The sequence below is a fragment of the Schistocerca cancellata genome, chromosome 6 (assembly GCF_023864275.1).
Source record: "Schistocerca cancellata isolate TAMUIC-IGC-003103 chromosome 6, iqSchCanc2.1, whole genome shotgun sequence".
NCBI lineage: Eukaryota > Metazoa > Arthropoda > Insecta > Orthoptera > Acrididae > Schistocerca > Schistocerca cancellata.
Window position 1 is genome coordinate 242,356,836 of NC_064631.1, and position 21,867 is coordinate 242,378,702.

At 44.2% G+C, this 21,867-nt stretch overlaps 1 protein-coding gene across 1 annotated transcript in view; it reads left to right on the top strand.

Annotated features, from left to right (window-relative positions):
• The first annotated feature begins 222 nt into the window (after positions 1-222).
• Positions 223-21,867, top strand: part of LOC126088265 (uncharacterized) — a 178,243-nt gene continuing 156,598 nt past the window's right edge. The window contains exon 1 of the mRNA XM_049906395.1: positions 223-272. Coding sequence (XP_049762352.1) covers positions 223-272 — 50 coding nt within the window. The remainder of the gene's footprint in view (positions 273-21,867) is intronic.

The window sequence follows — 21,867 nt, forward strand, 5'->3', positions numbered from 1 at the left end:
AGCACGCAGGAGAGTTCTTTGAAGCAGTTCGTAGCCTGCTCACGATTAACTTCGCGCCGGTTCCCACAGAAAGATCATAAGCAGTACAGGCTTGATCAATAGCATCAGTACAGCCTAGCAACACACGCGTGTTTACAAGCAGCCGGCTAGTGTTCCCAGAGACGCTACAGGAGAGCGACCTGCGTATGGACGCGTCTCTGGCTCGAAAAACGCCGGAAAACGATGGCTGAAGAGAACACGAGTACTTTCAACTCGGAACTTGCTAGCACTAGGTAATGTATTCATTTGTTCTTTTAATTTTCACCGCTAATAATATACAAAGAACGGATATCTAACTGCACGGAGTTATCACTACTACTTTTGTAATTATATCAGAGCACTCTTAGCTACAGAGTGAAATTTCATTCTGGAAATATTTTTACAACAATTAGAAAGTAACTATCTAATTTTGCAGTTCTTAGGGCCATAAATGTTTGTATTCCAATTTCAATACGTTACGCAACTGTCAAGTGCGTTTTCTGAATTATTTACAAGGGACAGTCAATTGAAAACGAGATGGGTAGAGAAAAGGCAAATAAACTGTTTATTATTTCAAAAGCAATAGTCGTGACTATTAATACATTTATTCCATTGTGAGAAAAGACGGTCAGTGCCCACATGGAAAACTGTTCGCAGTTACCTACGGAACTATTACACTACTGGCCATTAAAAATGCTACACCACGAAGATGACGTGCTACAGACGCGAAATTTAACCGACAGGATAAGATGCTGTGATATGCAAATGATTAGCTTTTCAGAGCATTCACACAACGTTGGCGCCGGTGGCGACACCTAAACGTGTCGACATGAGGAAAGTTTCCAACATATTTCTCATACAAAAACAGCAGTTCACCGACGTTGCCTGGTGAAACGTTGTTGTGATGCCTCGTGTAAGGCGGAGAAATGCGTACCATCACGTTTCCGACTTCGATAAAGGTCGGTATGTAGCCTACCGCGATTGTGGTTTATCGTGTCGTGACACTGCTGCTCGCGTTGGTCGAGACCCAATGACTGTTAGCAGAATATGGAATCGGTGGGTTCAGGAGGGTAATACGGAACGCCGTGCTGGATCCCAACGGCCTCGTATCACTAGCAGTCGAGATGACAGGCCTCTTATCCGCATGGCTGTAACGGATCGTGCAGCCACGTCTCGATCCGTGAGTCAACACATGGGGACGTTTGCAAGACAACAACCATCTGCACGAACAGTTCGACGACGTTTGCAGCAGCATGGACTATCAGCTCGGAGACCATGGATGCGGTTACCCCTGACACTGCATCACAGACAGGAGCGCCTGCGATGGTGTACTCAACGACGAACCTGGGTGCACGAATGGCAAAACGTCATTTTTTTCGGATGAATCCAGGTTCTGTTTACAGCATCATGATGGTCGCATCCGTGTTTGGCGACATCGCGGTGAACGCACATTGGAAGCGTGTATTCGTCATCGTCATACTGGCGTATCACCCGGCGTGATGGTACGGGGTGCCATATGTTACACGTCTCGGTCACCTCTTGTTCGCATTGACGGCACTTTGAACAGTGGTCGTTACATTTAAGATGTGTTACGACCCGTGACTCTACCCTTCATTCGATCCCTGCGAAACCCTACATTTCAGTAGGATAAGGCACGACCGCATATTGCAGGTCCTGTAGGGACCTTTCTGGATACAGAAAATGTTCGACTGCCTTCCTGGCCAGCACATTCTCCAGATCTCTTACCAACTGAAACGTCTGGTCAATGGTAGCCGAGCAACTGGCTCATCACAATACGCCAGTCACTACTCTTGATGGATGAACTGTGGTATCGTGTTGAAGCTGCATGGGCAGCTGTACCTGTACACGCCATCCAGGCTCTGTTTGACTCAATGCCCAGGCGTATCAAGGCCGTTATTACGGCTATAGGTGGTTGTTCTGGGTACTGATTTCTCAGGATGTATGCACCCAAATTGCATGAAAATGTAATCACATGTCAGTTCTAGTATAATATATTTGTCCAATGAATACCAGTTTATCATCTGCATTTCTTCTTGGTGTAGCAATTTTAATGGTCAGTAGTGTATTTACCCAGGTGTCGAGCTCTTTTGTCCGAAGCAAATCGACTGCCAGGAATGTCTTTCTTCAGGGCTCCAAAAATATGGAAATCGCATGGGGAGAGGTCGGTACTGTATGGAAGATGTGCAAGGGCCTCCTAGAGAAACTTCTGCTGTGTGCTCTAAATAGCCTTGTCAACACGTTGGCGGGCAGTCCCAGTCTCTCCCCGTCCGACTGACATATTGTTGGTGCCCTGAAGAAATGCACATTCGTGGTCACCGATTTGTTTCGGACTAAGAGTTACAATCATGACTGCATAGGCAACCGCAAACATTTTTCCATTAAGTTGCTGATCACCTTACCTCACAGTAGTATAAATGTGTTAACATTTATGGCGATCACTTTTGAAGTAATAAACAGTTTACTTAATTTTTCCATCAGTTTCGCTTTATTTGACTGCCCCTTACAATATGAAACGTGCACGCGGTATGAACTTTAATAAATTCACAATACTCTTTGGATATCTTTCAACTGAACATAAGTTATTTCTTTATAAATCCTAGTAATCAAAGGTGTTTGGTTCAAGTTATCATCCATTACATCACATCGTGTACGTAACGTTCCTGTTTATACGACGGGACTTAAAGCAATGAACTTTCTTTCCCATCCACGTATTTTTCTTCAGAAACATCTTTGACCTAGCAAGAGATGCCGTTTTACTAATGAAAAGTTCGAATACATTCCTTTAAAAACGTTGGTGTCCAAACGAGATTATAGGTTAATTAAAATAAGCTTTTAATATTATAAATATGACAATAGGTGCACAAATCTTCATCTATATTCCGCAAACCACCTGACGATGCATGGCGGAGGATACTTCTGGTACCACTAACTGACCCCCCCCCCCCTTCTCTGTTCCATTCGCGAATGGCACGTGTTAAGAATGATTGTCGGTAGCCTTCTATTAGCTTCAGTTTCTCAAATTTCGTCGTTGTGGTCATTTCACGAAACATATGTTGGAGGAAGTAATATGTAGTCCGACTCTTACCGGAACTTACTCTCTCGGAATTTCAATAGCAAACCTCTCCGTTTCAGTGTCTTTCTTGCAGCGTCTGCCATTGGAATTCGTATTCCATCTCAATAACACCCTTGCGCCGATTAAACGATCACGTGACGGAACGCGCCATTCTTCGTTGGGTCTTCTGTATCCCTTCTATTAATCCAACTCGGTAAGGGTTCCAGAATGATAAGCATTACCAATAATCGGTCGAACAAGTGTTTTATAAGCCAATTTTTTGTCATTCAATTATATTTTCTTAACATTCTACCCATGAACCTCATTCTGGCGTATCCTTTTCCTCCTATTTGTTTTATCTGATTATTCCAGTTAGGGTCGCTCTTGGTGGTTACTTCTAAATAAACACTTAGGCAAAAAAAAAAAGGGGGGGAGCACCACGAAGGAAGTATCCGAATGGAACGGAAACCAGTAAATGTGATGTACATGTTCAGACAAATGATTACAATTTCAGAGTAATTGGATGATTTATTCAAGAGAAAGCAGTGGCTAAGAAGTGAAACGGTAGAGAAATAGTTTGAATGTCGTTCGATGAACCCTCTGCCAGGCACTTAATTGTGAATTACAGAATATCATATATTTGCAGAAGGGAGTGAAACAGGGTTGTAGCCTGAGCAAGCAGTAAAGGAAACCAAAGAAAAATTTGCAGTAGGAGTTACGGCTCAGGGAGAAGAAATGAAAACTTTAAAGTTTTTAGATGACACTGTAATTCTGTCAGAGACAGTAAAAGACTTGGAAGAGCAGTTGCATGGAATGGGCAGGAGGATACAAGATGCACCAACGAAAGCAAATCAAGGGTAACGGAATGTGGTCGAATTAAATCAGGCAATGCTGAGGGAATTAGATTAGCAAATGGACACTAAAAGTAATAGACGAGGTTTTCTATTTGGGCAGCAAATGGCTGGAGTACAGACGATATAAAAAGTAGAACGTCTATGGTGAGAAAAGCGTTTGTGAAGAAAAGAAATTTGGTAACATCGATTATACACTAACGAAACACCAAGAAGGTATGCGACGTAAGCGAAAGTTGGTAGGCGTGTTTCTACATCTGAAAGACGATATCTATTCAATTTTCGCGCCAGTCGCATAAGAGTGGCGCTAATAGCGCAGATCAGGATGCAAGTCAGGTTTGCTTTAAAAACACACTGTAACGGTCGTGACCGTTAATTACCTTTGAGACTGGACACTGTGAGTTGACGTTAGTCAAGAATGCCTTTAAGGCGACAAAGACGCCATTATCAACACCTCACTGAGTTTGAACGAGTTCGTTTAATTGGGCTGCGAGAAGCTGGATATTCCTTCTGGATTTTGCAGAAAGACCTGCCAGGAATATAGCTACTGTACATGACTGCTGGCAGCGATGGACGCGATACTGTACGGTCGCAGGTTCCAATCCTGCCTTGGGTATGGATGTGTGTGATGTCCTTAGGTTAGTTAGGTTTAAGTAGTTCTAAGTTCTAGGGGACTGATGACAACAGATGTTAAGTCCCATAGTGCTCAGGGCCTTTTGCAGACCGGTCTCTTGGAGTGCTCGGCGTATGGCTCTGGCGCATAGTACTGCACCTGCTGCAGCAATTTGAGCAGTAGTTGACACAACAGTGACACAACGAACTGTTGGAAATCGTTTGCTTCAAGGTCAGCTCCGAGTAAGACACCTGTAGCGTGCTATTTGCCACTTCAGCGGTGTCAAGAAAGAGCTCACTGGAGGGCGGGTGGATATCTGTTGTGTTTTCTAATGCAACCTGGTTCTGGTTTGGTACCAGTGGTGTCCGTGTGTCGGTTAGAAAGAGGCCAGTTGAGAGCTTCAATCAACCTGTTTGCGTTGGAGACACATTGGGCTTACACCTGGAGTTATAGTCTGGGGTACGATTTCGGAAGACAACAGGAACCGTCTCGTGGTTATCCCACGCATCTTGAGTGTAATTCTGTGTGTCAGTCTGGTGATTCGACCTGTTGTGCTGCCATTCATGAACAGCATTCTAGGGGGTGTTTTCCAGCAGGATATCTCTCGCCCACGTACCGCTGTTGTAACCCAACATGCTCTACAGAGTGTCGACATGTTGCCTCGGCGGTTCTATCACCAGAGCTGTCTCCTGTCGAGCACACGTGGGACATATAGGACAACTCCAGCGTCATCCACAACCTACACTACTGGCCATTAAAATTGCTACACCACGAAGATGACGTGCTACAGACGCGAAATTTAAAAGAAAGGAAGATGATGCTGTGATATGCAAATGATTAGCTTTTTCGAGCATTCACACAAGATTGGCGCCGGTGGCGACACCTACAACGTGTCGACATGAGGAAAGTTTCCAGCCGATTTCTCATACAAAAACAGCAGTTGATCGGCGTTGCCTGGTGAAACGTTGTTGTGATGTCTCGTGTAAGGAGGAGAAATGCGTACCATCACGTTTCCGACTTTGATAAAGGTCGGATTGTAGACTATCGCGATTGCGGTTTATCGTATCGCGACATTGCTGCTCGCGTTGATCGAGATCGAATGACTGTTAGCAGAATATGGAATCGGTGGGTTCAGGAGGGTAATACGGAACGCCGTGCTGGATCCCAACGGCCTCGTATCACTAGCAGTCGAGATGACAGGCCTCTTATCCGCATGGCTGTAACGGATCATGCAGCCACGTCTCGATCCGTGAGTCAACAGATGGGGACTTTTGCAAGACAACAACCACCTGCACGAACAGTTCGGCGACGTTTGCAGCAGCATGGACTATCAGCTCGGAGACCATGGCTGCGGTTACCCTTGACGCTGCATCACAGACAGGAGCGCCTGCGATGGTGTACTCAACGACGAACCTGGGTGCACGAATGGCAAAACGTCATTTTTTTTCGGATGAATCCAGGTTCTGTTTACAGCATCATGATGGTCGCATCCGTGTTTGGCGACATCGCGGTGAACGCACATTGGAGGCGTGTATTCGTCATCGCCATACTGCCGCATCACCCGGCGTGATGGTCTGGGGTGCCACTGGTTACACGTCTCGGTCACCACTTGCTTGCATTGATGGCACTTTGAACAGTGGACGTTACATTTCAGACGTGTTACGACCCGTGGCTCTACCCTTCATTCGATCTCTGCGAAACCCTCCATTTCAGCAGGATAATGCAAGACCGCATGTTGGAGGTCCTGTATGGGGATTTCTGGATACAGAAAATGTTCGACTGCTACCCTGGCCAGCACATTCTCCAGATCTCTCACCAATTGAAAACGTCTGGTCAATGATGGCCGAGCAACTGGTTCGTCACAATACGGCAGTCACTACTCTTGATGAACTGTTGTATCGTGTTGAAGCTGCATGGGCAGATTTACCTGCACACGCCATCCAAGCTCTGACTTAATGCCCAGACGTATCAAGGCCGTTATTACGGCCAGAGGTGGTTGTTCTGGGTACTGATTTCTCAGGATCTATGCACCCAACTTGCGTGAAAATGTAATCACATGTCAGTTCTAGTATAATATATTTGTCCAATGAATACCCGTTTATCATCTGCATTTCTTCTTGGTGTAGCATTTTTAATGGCCAGTAGTGTACATTAACCGTTCCTGTATTGATTTCAACGTACTACCCGCTCCTGTGAATCCTTTATCCCCTCCGCAAACCAATATCCGGCACCTGTACAACACAATGCAAGCACGTTTGCATTCATGCATTCAACATTCTGGCGGTTACAACGGTTGTTAATGTACCAGCATATGACATTCGCAATGGCTTATCTCTCACGTACATTAACCTGCGAACTTGCAATGTTAATCATTTAAGTACTCCGTATGTTACCTAGACAAATGTATTCCAGAAATTTCAGTACTCTACATTAATTACGTTTTTTCGGTATTGCAATTTTTCCCTCTCAGTGTATAGCGTTTCTTGTAGTAGGATAACTACTTACGGACATGAAGTCATATTCAGAATAATACCTCTGTTCTTATTATAAGACCTCAACGTGTGGATTGGTAATTTAGTAACACTCCCTATAAAAACTGTCTCACAAACTTCTTCTCACACCAATGTTTTGCTGCGTCCGAAAGCCATGTATAACACCGCTTATATTTTCTCATTCTCTGCGTCTTCGAGTGCACAGCATCTTTGGTCACTTTCTACAAATTTCCTTTCATCTGTCACTAACAGTAGTTCATTTCATGTCAACGCGGCGTGTGTCATTTTATTTCAATGATGGAGTTAGTGCAATCAGTTCTTACAAATTGCGTGAGTGCGTAAATCGAACAAGTAGTAATGAAGGCCATCTTCATTGGGTGTTTGTGGAATTACTTGGCGATGCTTGAGTTGTGCATCTCCACTCGTTCCGGACCATTAAATTACTCTGTCAAAATGGGTGTTAACAACGTTAAAATATGCCAAGCAGCTTATGCATTATACAAAGTTTCTACATACAGCTTGTGTGTAGTCACATACTATACAGTATTGAAAATGTGATCATACAAGAATTGGTGTTATACTAGGCTTGACTGACAAGTTTGGTAATTTTCTATGAGATAGCTACCAGCATTGTTAGCTGCAACAGGTACAAGATGTGCTTTGTTGGTACCGCACATTTTAGCGATTTTGATTAAGGTAAGCTCACGCTGCAGTGTTCTTTTTCGGCAAGCAAGAGTAAACGATGGCATAGGAAGAGTTAACTGAAAAATCCGTGCAATTCGCACGTTTCTTTGTATGTAAAAATCGATTTCGGAATTTTCCTTTGTCTGAGACCACATGTAGAACGTGTGCCGATTTAAAATTCTAGATTCACATACCGGTACTCTATTTTATTGTTCGCGTCGTTTCTGCATAATATTTCATTGATTGTACCAATACCCGTGTTTACTGTGATATATTGTTAAATTTCGAACATTCGCGAGTGCCGCTATAAACTTACACTCTTATCGTCAATTGTTGGCTTAAACTTATTTGTGCTCTTTCAAAATTTTTGAGAGCAGTTGGCCTATCCTCGTTCAAAACAATCGTTCTTTTACAAGAGAAATAGTTTTTTTTAGATCTTCGGATATTTACAAAACAATAATTTCGTAAGTTACTGATACGAGTGTTTTGGATACATGAATTATTTCGTAGCAAATCAGAATTTGCGGTTAAGAGTTGCTGCCAAAGAATAAATCACCCCTGAATTTCATTGTGCGTCAACGCAGATAAACGTGCGTTTTTGAGAATTTTCGGAAGCTACCATTTCTCGTGCATAATCTAATATGTAATAAACAGACTTTTTTGATTTAGTTACTGTAGCAAATATTCTAACATATTGTGTTCTACCCAGTTTTTCCTTAAAGAGTTGTAGCCCTACGTATTATCTACACTTAGCGTAAATTAACTCTGTTTTCGAGTGTGCTAACAACCATAATTAACCTTGAAAAGTTTTAGGAAACTGGAAGTTTTTACCACAGACTTTTCTGTTACCTTAATAGAAATCTCGTTTTGTGTTTTTGCTTCAGTTCTTATAGGGAATTAGCTATATTTTAGCTCAACAGATTAAAATATAATCAGTGGGCGTAATTTAAGATTATCTGCTCCCTGACCCATAATACATTGCACCAGCCAAAATGCAGCCTCACTCTGAATGCTGTTCTCGATCACGGAATGACATGGTTGACATTCGTAATGGCTCTGACTACTATCAAACAATTAGCAACTGCTGCGAGTCATTGAGTTGGCTGAGCTCCCGAAAGTCATGTATCTGTGGTGCCAGTACCAAAGGTACCTCAAGTACTACCCGCTCCTGTGAATCCTGTATCCCCTGCAGAAAGTACAGGATATGTCACTACTTGTCCACTTAACTGCAATGGCGTTTCAATAGTAGGGCTAGGCGTCCTGCACAGGCTGAATGGGGACCAAGGAGGGCTCAGCGTCTTGTACCGGTCCTCCTAACCAACAGCCTGCCGTTGTGGCCGAGCGGTTCTAGGCGCTTCAGTCTGGAATCGCGCGACCGCTACGGTCGCAGGTTCGAATCCTGCCTTGGGTATGGATGTGTGTGATGTCCTTAGGTTCGTTAGGTTTAAGTAGTTCTGAGTTCTAGGGAACTGATGACCTCAGATGTTAAGTTCTATAGTGCTCAGAGCCATTTGAACCATTTGAACCCTAACCAACAAGTTTAATGTGGTATCAATCACTGAACCTGTTCCAGGGGGAGTCACTTCACCTGTTTTAGGGAAACCTGTTTTGTCCGGTGTCAAGAGGAGCGAAACGTGAAAGGGAAGGAGTCTATTAGACGGCGGCAGCTCAACTGTACAGCGAATAATTTTGCCCCTTAGGGAAATGGCAGCAAGGGACAGGAAAGGATGACAGTGTACTCCCTGTGCATCCCTGGGAGCCCCATTCAACATGCTGAAGGGGCTACTCCGGCAGCCAATGATGGAACAGGGTGCAACCAACTGCAGACTGTGGCACAAATTGAAACTAGTGATGCCTGTCGTCTGGGCTCCGAGGTCATACTTGGAACATTCCAGCAACTGGCAGAGGAGGTTGAGAAGACCAGCCTTGCAATGGATTTACAATGAAGCTCACAGTTTGCAGCATTGTGGAAGGACTGAAACAGAGATTTAGAAGGTTCTGTGACAAGTTAGGCTGCGACTTCCTGGACTTTCGCCATAGGGTTGAAAACTGTAGGGTCACCCTGGATGGGTAAAGTGTTCACGACACACCAGAGGCTGCTACACAGGTAGCTGACTGTGTGTGGGGTGCATAGAAGGGTTTTACATTAAGTGGTTCTCCATCCAATCCAGATAATGACAGCTGTAGGGAACCCAGAAGTATCAGTGTAAAATCGAGAGAAATATCTCCCACAGGTGTATTTAAATCCTAATAGTTGACCACCGAAGCATTCGGAGGAGGAGGAGGAGATTAGGAGGAGGAGATTAGTGTTTGTCGTCCCGTCGACAACGTGATCATTAGAGACAGAGCACAAGCTCGGATCAGGGAAGGATGGGGAAGGAAAACGGCAGTGCCCTTTCAAAGGAAACATCCCGGCATTTGCCTGGGGCGATTTAGGGAAATCACGGAAAACCTAAATCAGGATGGCCGGACGCAGATTTGAACCGTCGTCCTCCCGAATGTGAGTCCAGTCCGAAGCATTAGAAATGAAATGCCAGAGTTTGAAGCGCTTCTGAAGAGCAGTGAAGCTCACAAAATACTAGGTACAGAAAGCTGGTTGAAACCTGAAATTGATAGCAGTGAGATTTTTAGGAAAATCTTAAGTGTGTATGGAAAGGATAGACCAATGGGAAATGAAGGTGGTGTATTTCTCGCAGTAGGCAAGAAACACAAATCAACCGAGGTAGAAATTCAGGCTGCATGTGTGAGTGTTTGGGCAAGACTCAGTATCAGAGATGGGCCTACAATGATAACTGTATCATTCTATCGCTCACAGACTCATTCTCCTAATGTAATCGAAAACTTCCGAGAAAACCTCAGGTCACTTGTATGTAAGTTCCCCAATCATTTTGTAATCATCGGTGGAGACTTGAACCATCCAACAATCAATTGCGAAATTTACAGCTTTGTTAGTGGCGGGTATGGTAAGACGTCCTGTGAAACATTACTAAATGCCTTCTCTAAAAATTAACTAGAACATATAGTTCACAACCCCATTCATGACGGAAGTATGTTGGACAAATAGACCAGGCCTCTTTGAGGATGCCCACATCGAAACTGGTATCTGTGACCATGATGCAGCTGTGGCAACAACGAACACCGACACAGAAAGAACTACTGAATCGAGCATCTCAATGAGCATGTACAGGAATTATGGCTCAAGTTTAAAAGAATGATCGACCAGCCACAGGATAGATATGCACCCACTAGAACAGTTCCTAATGGGATGGGCCCTCCACGGTATACAGTCATTGTAAAGCATACGGCTATTGATAGAGAGATACTGAGTCAAACACTTTTGGTTTCAAGAGAGCAACGTGTGAAATATTCAGTGACTACTGCAGCAGAATTTGTCAAATGACCTTTCATAAATCCCAAAGAAAGTCTGGTCGCATGTAAAGGCTGCTAGTGGCACGAAAGTTAGTGCTTAGCGGCTGAAATTGAGTGTACCAAAGCACAAGGTGAAACGCTTAACTACGTTTCCAAATGTTCCTATACAAAGGAAAACCCAGGAGAGCTGTCCCAGTTTAAACTTCGTACCTCTGAAAAGATAAATGAAATATGTATTAGTTCAGTGGTGTTGAGAAAGATCCAAAATCATTAGAACTGAACAAAACTTCTGGGCCCGATGGAAGCCCTGTCAGGTTCTATACCGAATTCGTAGCTGAGTAAGCCCTTCTTGTAACTATAATGTATCGTAAATCCCTTGAACAAAAAAACCGTCCCCTGTTCTTGGAAAAAAGCGCAGGCCACACCTGTCTACAAGAAGGGTAGTGGAAGTGATCCACAAAACTACTGTGCCACATTCTTGGCATCAGTTTGTTGTAGAATCGTAGAAAATATTTTGAGCTTAAAAGTAATGATGTATCTCGGACAGAATGACATCTTCCATGTGAACTAGCATGGGCTCCGAAAACATCGGTCATGTGAAACTCAGATCACACTTTTCTCACATGACGTACTGAAAGCTTTCGATCAAGCCAGGTCGGTAGATAGTGTTTCTTGATTTCCTAAAAGCATTTGAGTCAGTACGACACCTACTCAGTGTAAAAAGTACAATCATATGAGGTATCAACTGAAATTTCTGAATGGTTTAAGGAAATTTTGGTAGGGAAGATGTAGCATGTCATCATGGATGGAGAGTGGTCGTCAGGTATAGAAGTACCGTACAGAAATTTTGGGTGTGCCACGGGGAAGTGTGTTGGGACCCTTGCTGCTCACGTTGTATTGAGAGATTGCAAGGCACTCTCACTTCCGATATGGTGTTATGCTGCGTAATGTTCTTAGGGAAGTTGATCATTATTACTTGGCTGCGATACTTGGATACGACCTGACTTCATTCACATGATGAAATGGTTGGCAGTAGTTAACGCTCTTGCTTGTGTGCTCTAGTGAAGGAATGGCGGTAAGCTTTACCTGCGTTCAAAGGAAGAGGGTACCGATTTCAACGACTGCAAGTAAGAGCGTACGGCAGCTGAGGGCCGAGGGGAGCGTTTTTTTCTGCGGAACCTGGGTGAAAATATTTGCAGACTGCCGAGTTCCGCGATCTCGTTATGCAGACACATTGGATGTTGCCGGTCGGTCGGCGGCTGCGCCCAAGTAGGCTGACTAGCGCCGAGGAGTTGCTGCTGCAATGGGCAGAGCATTGAAGACCGGCAATAAAGCAGAGGATGGGCCCTTGTTAGGCAGGAAGCCGATGAGACGACTGTGTGTTTCTGCGAATTTCCATGGGACAGGTCAGTGACATCCAGACTCTGTTACAAAACATATTTGTGAAGGCACGAGGCTTTTAGCGAGTTTATGGCCGTTCTTTGGAAAGTTCGAAATGGACACAACAGGGGAGATAACGATCTTTTTATGGAGGGCTATGGTTCCATCCAGGTCATGCTTTTTGCAAAACACATGGCGTAATCCCATGGGAAAGAGGCTGCGAACCTGAATCTTTTTCCCTTTTCTCCCAACTAATTTTTAAAGGCGCTGATTGGTCAAATCTGTGTGTACAAAGGAAGGGGCGGTATCCCAGCTTCGAGTGCCGCGCTCCAGCTCGTGATTGGCTTGGGCTAAAGTGGGAGTGGCCTAAGATGTAACTGTGCTATGCTTCCGAGCTGGTGAGGAAAGCTGAGAGAAAGGGAAGTGGTCACTCTTGCACTGGCACTTCGCCGCTAGTAAAGAACTCCAGGTCTTTGCCTAAACGGTGAGACTTGCGTCATTTGCTAGTATGCCACTTACAGTCTGTGCCAGTCACCACCTGAGCCATCAGAGGTACTACTTCTAGCATCACACACACAATGAGTGATGCATGGATGTACTTATTTGTTTTTAGTCGGCCGTCTAAACATTTGACATATTCCGTCACACATAGTCGTGGCACGGAGTCAAATTGGTTTGGAAGACCAGCAAACAGGTCCACCTGCACACTGGAATCCACCAGGGTTTCAGAGGCTCATACTGAAGTACCTGTGTTCCGAATAAGCACAATGCGAGACCGCGTACTTGCATTTTTTCGGGCCAGTGCCATTAATAACAGATTGCTGCCGTCCATGAATCCAGTCGACGAACGCATCATGGTGTGCCGTCCTGACCAGTAGGAGCGTAAAGTATTCGCTGCTATGGCGTAGGGCTCCAATACATGCTTCTCAGCACCCTGTTCTTTGGAACCATATTTTCCTTTATGGAGTAGTAGGATATAGATGCTTAACAGTAGCGTAGTTTTTGGGCCATACCACGGATTCACACGTATGAAGTCAGATAAAGCGATTAGTGTTCTGGTTAGTGTCGTTTGTCGATCTCCAGCTGATCACTTTGTGCACCATAGACCGCATATTAGTGAAAGCATTTGTCAAATAAAAATGTTTGTGTGATGTTTTTTAGCTATTTTTTTGTCTTGTGGCGTTAAGAACGAATAAATCTATCGATCACAACTCCTCCTAGCGTTCTGATTAACATTACCTTTCCCATTTTTATTAAAGTCTTGATTACAATAGAAAGTAGGAAGCTTACAGACAATATTAATAGTAACCTCAGGCTTTTTGCTGATGATACAGTTATGTATGGTGAAGTACTGTCTGAAAGAAGCTGCATAAATATTCAGTCGGATCTTGATAAGAGTTCAAAATGGTGCAAAGATTGGCAACTTGTTTTAAATGTTCAAAAATGTAGAACTGTGCACTTAACAAAACGAAAAAAATATAGTATCATATGACTGTAGTATCAGTGAGTCGCTGTTGGAATCGGCCAGATCACACAAATACTAGTTGTAACACTTCGTAGAGATATGAAATGGAATGATCACATAGCCTCAATTGTGGGTAAAGCAAGTGGTAGACGTCGGTTTATTGGTAGACTACTGGGGAAGTGCAATCAGTCTGCAAAGGAGATTGCTTAAAATAACCCGTGCTACCGGTTCTAGAACATTGTTCAAGTGTTTGGGACTCAACCCAAATAGGAATAACAGAGGATATTGAACGTATGCAGAGAAGGACAGCATGAGTGGTCACAGGTTTGTTTGATCCGCGGGAGAGTGTCACACAGATGCTGGAGTCACTGAACTGCCAGACTCTTGAAGACAGACGTAGACTATAGTTTCAAGAAGAGGCTCTAAATGATGACTCTAAGAATAGACTACAGCCTCCTCTCACATAGGAATCGTGAGGATTAGATTAGAATAACTACAGCACACACAGAGGCACTCAAATAATCATTCTTCCCGCGCTCCACACGCGAGTGGAAGGGGAAGAAACCCAAGTAACTAGTACAATGGGACGTACCCTCTGCCATGCCCTTCACTGTGGTTTGCAGAGTGTAGATGTAGATGTAGATCGTTGTTATGAATGTATCTTAGAAAGCGTTTTTGTGAAGTTCAATAAAAGATCCAACACGCCATTGTCATTGGTATCCGTTGTAAGTGTCTCACATTTAGTAGATATGGACAAAAATGAGTATCGGGTTTTGATAACACATTTTCGTTTTACTGGGCGAAATGGCGCAATGATCAAGACGCTGGACTTGCATTTGGGGGAGTTGGAGTCAAATCTCTGTTTGGCCGTCCTGATTTACTTTTTTTGTGGTTTTCTTGGATCGATCGATCTGAATGGTTTCTTCGGAAAGGACACTCTCGATTCCCTTCGCTGTCTATGACCTATACGACCTGAAGCAACGTTTAAAGCGACATCATTGTCAATGGCACGTTAAATCCTGATCTTCCATCCTTCCTAGGTTCTTATTTAAAAGAGTAGACTACGGGTGAAGTCCAAACCCAGTTGAAGGCTATTTTTATTATTGGCTTACGGGACGTGCTCATACAGCCATATCAACAGTGGGGAATGTCATTTATGACGATTCCAGCGCAGGGGCAGTACCACAACCAGTCCCCGAGAGAAGATAATCTCCGGCCCGCCCGGGAACCGAACCCAGCCCCCCCCCCCCCCCTCACGTGGCAATCCTCCACGCTGACCGCGCAATTCCCGAGGCAAACATTGGAAAGATTTTATCCGCATGCGCCAAAACAATATCTCTGCCTATACACTTCCTTCACTGTGGCAATTAAGCATGATCTGAAAGCTTCCCATTCACTCTTTCCTCTGTTTTGTCCCCATGTTGTGTTCTTCTGTTACCTAACTTCAACGAATACCTTGGAGGAAGGAAATTTCCCCTCGAAAGAAGAACATTCCTCAGCTGTAAAATATTAAGAGTTAGGAAGTCTTTTATGAAAGTATTTGTCTGGAGTATGCCTTGTGCGGAAGTGATACGCGGACAATAGGCGGTACAGACTAGAACAGAAGCCTTTGGCAATGAATGATACAGAAAGATGTTGATGATTAAGTGAGTACCGGTATTTCGAATAACTAATGAAGAGGTACTAGAGCAAGTCGGAGAGAAAATAAATTTAGGGCCAACCTGACTGAAAGAAGGGTTGGATGATAGAACACATCCTGAGGCATCAAGGAATCATCAATTTTGCTATGAGGAAAAATATGGCTTGCAAAATACGTAGAAAGGGTGAGGCTTGACTATAGTAAGCAAATCAAAATAGACGCAGGGTGCTGTACTTGTGCAAAGATAAAGAGATTCGCACAAGATAGATTGCAGTGGACAGTTTCATAAAACCGGTCTTCTGACTAAAGAACACATTAACAACTGAGCAGTACAGTAATCAATTCTTTCGTTCCAAAAGCGTCTGTCCTCCCTCATACATAAGCAACAGTCACTTCTAATATCACTTCACTTTCCATAAGCTTCACTTAATCCTGACCTTAAGAAGTCTCTTATTTTCGATACGCTCTAGTCCGCTACGATTTTCGTCTTTTAGTAGACAATTTTCCCCAATGTTGCTAGGCTGGAAGCTCTTTAAATTTCTTGCAGTTTTTGCATCAATATGGCTTCTCCTTCGAATTATTGTCATGCTACTTGTTTGTAAGGCTGCTGGTAGACATGGAGCATTCTTAGGATTCTTGCCTCAAAATAATTTATTAGTAAATGAGAGCTGCCATCCCTGTCAGATTACGAGAAACAGGAGCATAAATTAGAGAGAAATATGCAGGTTTGTAGTAATAGCTCACATTCTGTTTATTGATTCAGTAACTTCATATCAGAACTGGAGTGCGAGAGTCATGAGTTAATCGTCAGCTATGTTTTATGTGGCGTGTATGTTCTTTGACAATTTGTGTTGCTTCTGGACTTCAAACAAATAAAAGACACAAATTTTCTTTGCGGTTTGCGTCTGTGGGAGGTAATGAACAACTCTCCGTTGAGTTACGTAGGTGATACTTTCTAACGGTATTTGGTGGCCTCGACCTATAGAAAAGCGCGCCGGGAAAAGTCACGCGCCGGAACGATAAAACGCATCATATCGCGAAGGCCTGTCAAACAGAAGGCGGACGACTGCACTAGGTTGTTTTCACCGGTTGCGGGTAGTTGGCTTATGCTGTGACCAGACGAAACTACTTTGCTCCGGCCATAACTGCCTTGTGAGAAAGCTCATCACACCAGAACACATGAATTATTGGTTCACTTTATTACATAAATGAATAAAACATTTATTACTTTTGAATACATTATGGGCAAGGCAGTGATCAATGTCTTACAAATATTTACTATTAAAAACAGTCTTGATCCCGATTTATTTATCAAGGTGACCGGTTTCGACCACTACTGTGGTCACTAGTGATTCTCCAACAGAAAGAGGTGCCTACTCAATGGTCTGAAGATGACCACAGTAGCGGTCGAAACCGGTCACCCTGATAAATAAATCGTGATCAAGACTGTTTTTAATAGTAAATAAAACATTTACTTAAATTGGATATAGCGCTTTACCACAGGATTGCTTGATAATATACAACAGTTATAGAATATAAAAGCATCTCATAATGCACAGATTAACAAACTGTTCTCTTGCAATACAAAATGCAACTTTTACGAATGTACATTTCATGGGAAACTTCAACAACTTGTTCGTCCTCCACTATGATGTTGACTACTTCAGATGAGGTTACGAACTGGACTCAGCTCTTGGAAGGAGGTACACGGCTCGTGTTGTCTGTAGTTCAACTATGCCTAGACGGTCAGTACCGCGGTTCGATCGCGTCCGCATTTTTGCTTTGTGCCAGGAAGGGCTCTCAACATGTGAAGTGTCCAGGTGTCTCGGAGTGAACCCAAGCGATGCTGTTCGGACATGGAGGAGTTACAGAGAGACAGGAACTGTCGATGACAGGCGTCGATCAGGCCGCTTAAGGGCTACTACTGCAGTGGATGACGTCTGCCTACGGCTTATGACTCGGAGGAACCCTATGGGCAACTCCACCATGTTGAATATTGCTTTTCGTGCAGCCACAGGACGTCTTGTTACGACTAAAACTGTGCGCAATAGGCTGCATAATGCACAAGTTCGACATAGCGAGGTCCATATTTGCAACCATGACACCATAAAGCGCTGTACAAATGGACCCAACAACATGCCGAATGGACCGCTCAGGATTGGCATTACGTTGTCTTCACCGATGGGTGTCGCACATGCCTTCAACTAGACAATTGTCGGAGACGTGTTTCGACGCAACCCGGTCAGGCCGAACGCCTTAGACACACCGTCCAGCGAATGCTACAAGGTGGAGGTTCCTTGATGTTTTGGGGTGGCATTATGTGGGGCCGACGTACGGCGCTGGTGGTCATAGAAGGCGTCATAACGGCTGTACGATACGTGAATGCCATCCTCCGACCGATAGTGCAACTATACCAGCAGCATATTGGCAAGGCATTCGTCTTCATGGACGATAATTCGCGCGCCCATCGTGCACATCTTGTGAATGACTAGAGTGGCCAGCATGTTCTCCAGACATGAACCCTATCGAACATGCCTGGGATAGATTGAAAAGGGATGTTTATGGACGACGTGTCTCACCAACCGCTCTGAGGGATCTACGCCGAATCGCCTTTCAGTGGGACAAGCTGGACCAACAGTGCCTTTATGAACTTGTGGATAGAATGCCACGACGAATACAGGCATGCATCAATGAAAGAGGACGTGCTACTGGTATTAGAGGTACGGGTGTGTACAGCAATCTAGACCATCACCTCTGAATGTCTCACTGTATGGTGGTACAACATGCAATGTGTGGTTTTCATGAGCAATAAAAAGGGCCGAAATGATGTTTATGTTGATCACTGTTCCAATTTTCTGTACAGGTTCCGGAATTCTCGGAACCGAGGTGGCGCAAAACTTTTTTTGGTGTGTGTATTATAATTCATTCCAATGCGGAACTATACATATACAGCAGTTGGACAAAATTACGGAAACACCGCGAGAAATGCACGCTTGAACATAAATGCAGATGCTAGCCAGGTCGTCACGTTGCGCTGTTGTATTTTACCACTAACGTCACCTGTGCAATATTCAGACGTTGCCATTTCGATCGTGGTCTGAATGGTGTACTGTGTAGTTGTGAATGCATTATGTCGAAGCTAAGTGAATTCGAACGTGAGCAAATAGTTGAAGATCGTATGGAGGGTGCTTCCATAATCGAGATAGCCAAAGTGTTTGCTGTTTCGAGAGGCACCATGTCGAAGATTTGTACCGCGTACAGGGAAAGCGGAAAAACATCATCTACATCCACATTGATACTCCGCAATCCACCTTACAGCGCGTGACAGAGGATACCCCGTACCACTAGCTGTCATTTCCTTGCTGCGCGAGGTAGCCGCGCAGTTTGTCACTGTCTGCGCGGCTTCTCCCGTCGGGTGTTCGAGTCCTCCCTCAGGCATGGGTGTGTGTATTGTCCTTAGCATAAGTTGGTTTAAGTTAGATTATGTAGTGTGTAAGCTTAGGGACCGACGACCTCAGCAGTTTGGTCCCGTAGGATCTTACGCCAAATTTGTCTTTTCCTTTCCTGTGCCACTCGCAAATACAAGTTGGTATAGGCATGCGTATTCAAATACAGAGATATGTAAACAAGCAGAATATGGCGCTGCGGTCAGCAACGCCTATATAGAACAACAAGTGTCTGGCGCAGTTGTTAGCTCGGCTACTGCTGCTACAATGGCAGGTTATCAAGATTTAAGTGTGTTTGAACGTAGTGTTATAGTCGGCGCACGAGCGATGTGATGCAGCATCTCCGACGTAGCGATGAAGTGGGGATTTTCCCGAACGACCATTTCACGAGTGTACCGTGAATATCAGGAATCCGGTAAAACATCAAATCTCCGACATAGTTGCGACCGGAAAATAGTCCTGCAAGAACGGGACCAACGGCGACGGAAGAGAATCGTTCAACATGACAGAAGTGCAACCCTTCCATAAACTGCTGCAGATTTATATGCTGGGCCACCAACAAGTGTCAGCGTGCGAGCGAGGCAACGAAACCTCTTCGATATGGGCATTCGCAGCCGAAGGCCCACTCGTGTACCCTTGTGACTCCACGACACAAACATTTACGTCTCGCCTGAGCCCATCAACACCGACATTGGACTATTGATGACTGCAAAAATGTTGCTTGGTCGGACGAGTCTCGTTTCAAATTGTATCGAGCGGATGGACGTGAACGAATATGGAGACAACCTCATGAATCCATTTACCGTACGTGTCAGCAGGGAATTGTTCAAGCTGTTGGAGGCTCTTTAATGGTGTGGGACGTGTGCAGTTGGAGTAATATGGGACCCGTGATACTTCTAGATACGACTCTGATAGGTGACACGTACGTTAGCATCCTGTGTGGTCACCTGCATCCATTAATGTCCATTGTGCATTCCGACGGACTTGGGCAATTCCAGCAGGAGAGTGCGACAACCCACACGTCCAGAATGGATACAGAGTGATCCCAGGAACACTCTTCTTAGTTTAAACACTTCCGCTGGCCAACAAACTCTCAATCATGAACATTATTGAGCGTATCTGGGATGCCTTGCAGTGTGTTGTTCAGAAGGGATCTCCACAGCCTTGTACTCTTGCGGATTTATGGTCAGCCCTGCAAGATTCATGGTTTCATTTCACTCCAGCACTACTTCAGACATTAGTCGAGTCCATGCTACGTCGTGTTCCAATTTCTCGTATCTTCTTGGTCCTTATGCGCAGTGTATGTTGGAGGCACAAATCATTCTGTAGTCAGCTTCAAATGCCGCCTCTCTAAATTTTCTCTATAGTGTTCCTCGAAATGAATGTCGCCTTCACTCCAGGGTTTCCGATTGAGTTCCCGAAGCATCTTCGTAATACTTGGACGTGTTCGAACCTATCAGTAACAATACTGGCAGCCCGCCTCTGTGTTTCTTCGATGTCATCCTTCATTTAGATCTGGTACGGATCTCAAACACTTGAGCAATACTCAAGAATAGGACGCACTAGCGTCCTGCAGGTTGTCTCTTTTACAGATAAACCACACTTTTTTAGAATTCTTCCAATGAACTGAAGTCGACCATTCGCCTTCCTGCCACAATCCTCACATGCTTGTTCCATTTCGCATCGCAGGCACTGCAACGTTACGCCAGATATTTAAACGATTTTGACTGTATCGAGCAGGACACTACCAATGCTGTATCCGAACATTACGGATTTGTTTTTCCTACTCATTCGCATGAACTTACAATTTCCTACGTTTACATCTAGCTGCCATTCATCACTCAAACCAGAAATTTTTCTAAGTCATCTTATATCCAACTACTGTCATTCAACTTCGACATCTCACCGTATACCACAGCATCATCAGAAAACAACCGCAGATTGCTGCCCACCCTGTCCGCCAAATCATTTGAGAATAATAGCAGTCCTATTACATTTCTCTGGGACACTCCTGGCGATACCCTTGTCTCTGATGAATATTCGGCTTCAAGGACAACGTACTGGGCTCTGTAACTTAAGAAGCCTTCGAGCTACTCACATATCTGTGAACCTATTCATATGCTCGTACCTGCTTTAAAAAGAGCCTGGAATGGGGTACCGTGTCAAATTCTTTCCGGATATCTAGAAGTATGGAATTTGCTTGTTACCATTGATCCATAGTTCGTAGTGTATTATGTGAGAAAAGTGTAAGCTGAGTTTCGCATGAGTGACGCTTTCTAAAACCATGCTGATTCGTGGACATAGGCTTCTCGGTCTCAAGAAAATTTATTATATTCGAATTGAGAATATATGTTCAAGGATTCTGCAGCAAACCAATGTTAGGGATATTGGTCTGTAATTTTAGGGGTCCGTTCTTTTGCCCTTCTTATACGCAGGAGCTACCTGTTCTTTTTTCCAGTAGTTTGGAACTTTGTCTTGGGAGAGAGATGCGCGATAAATGCATAGTCCAGCTGACTAAGACGACACCAAACAGGAGCGGCATCTATACGAAGAGCACCGAGCCGCCTACTCATGGCCGGAGTGAAACACTAGCAGTCAGGCAAACGCTACAGCAGTGACTTATGAACTGTATTGTTTTGCTTGCATTGAAACTGTATATACCGAAGGACACTGATTATTTGCATGTCGCCGTTTGCTTGCGACACACCTTTGTGAGTACGCAAAGTTAAGTATTGTCAATTTAACTTACGCTAATAAACTCCGTTAATACTCAAAATATACACGATTGTACTACCGGTCTACAATGTCCAACGGGCACAATATTTCGGTGATCATAC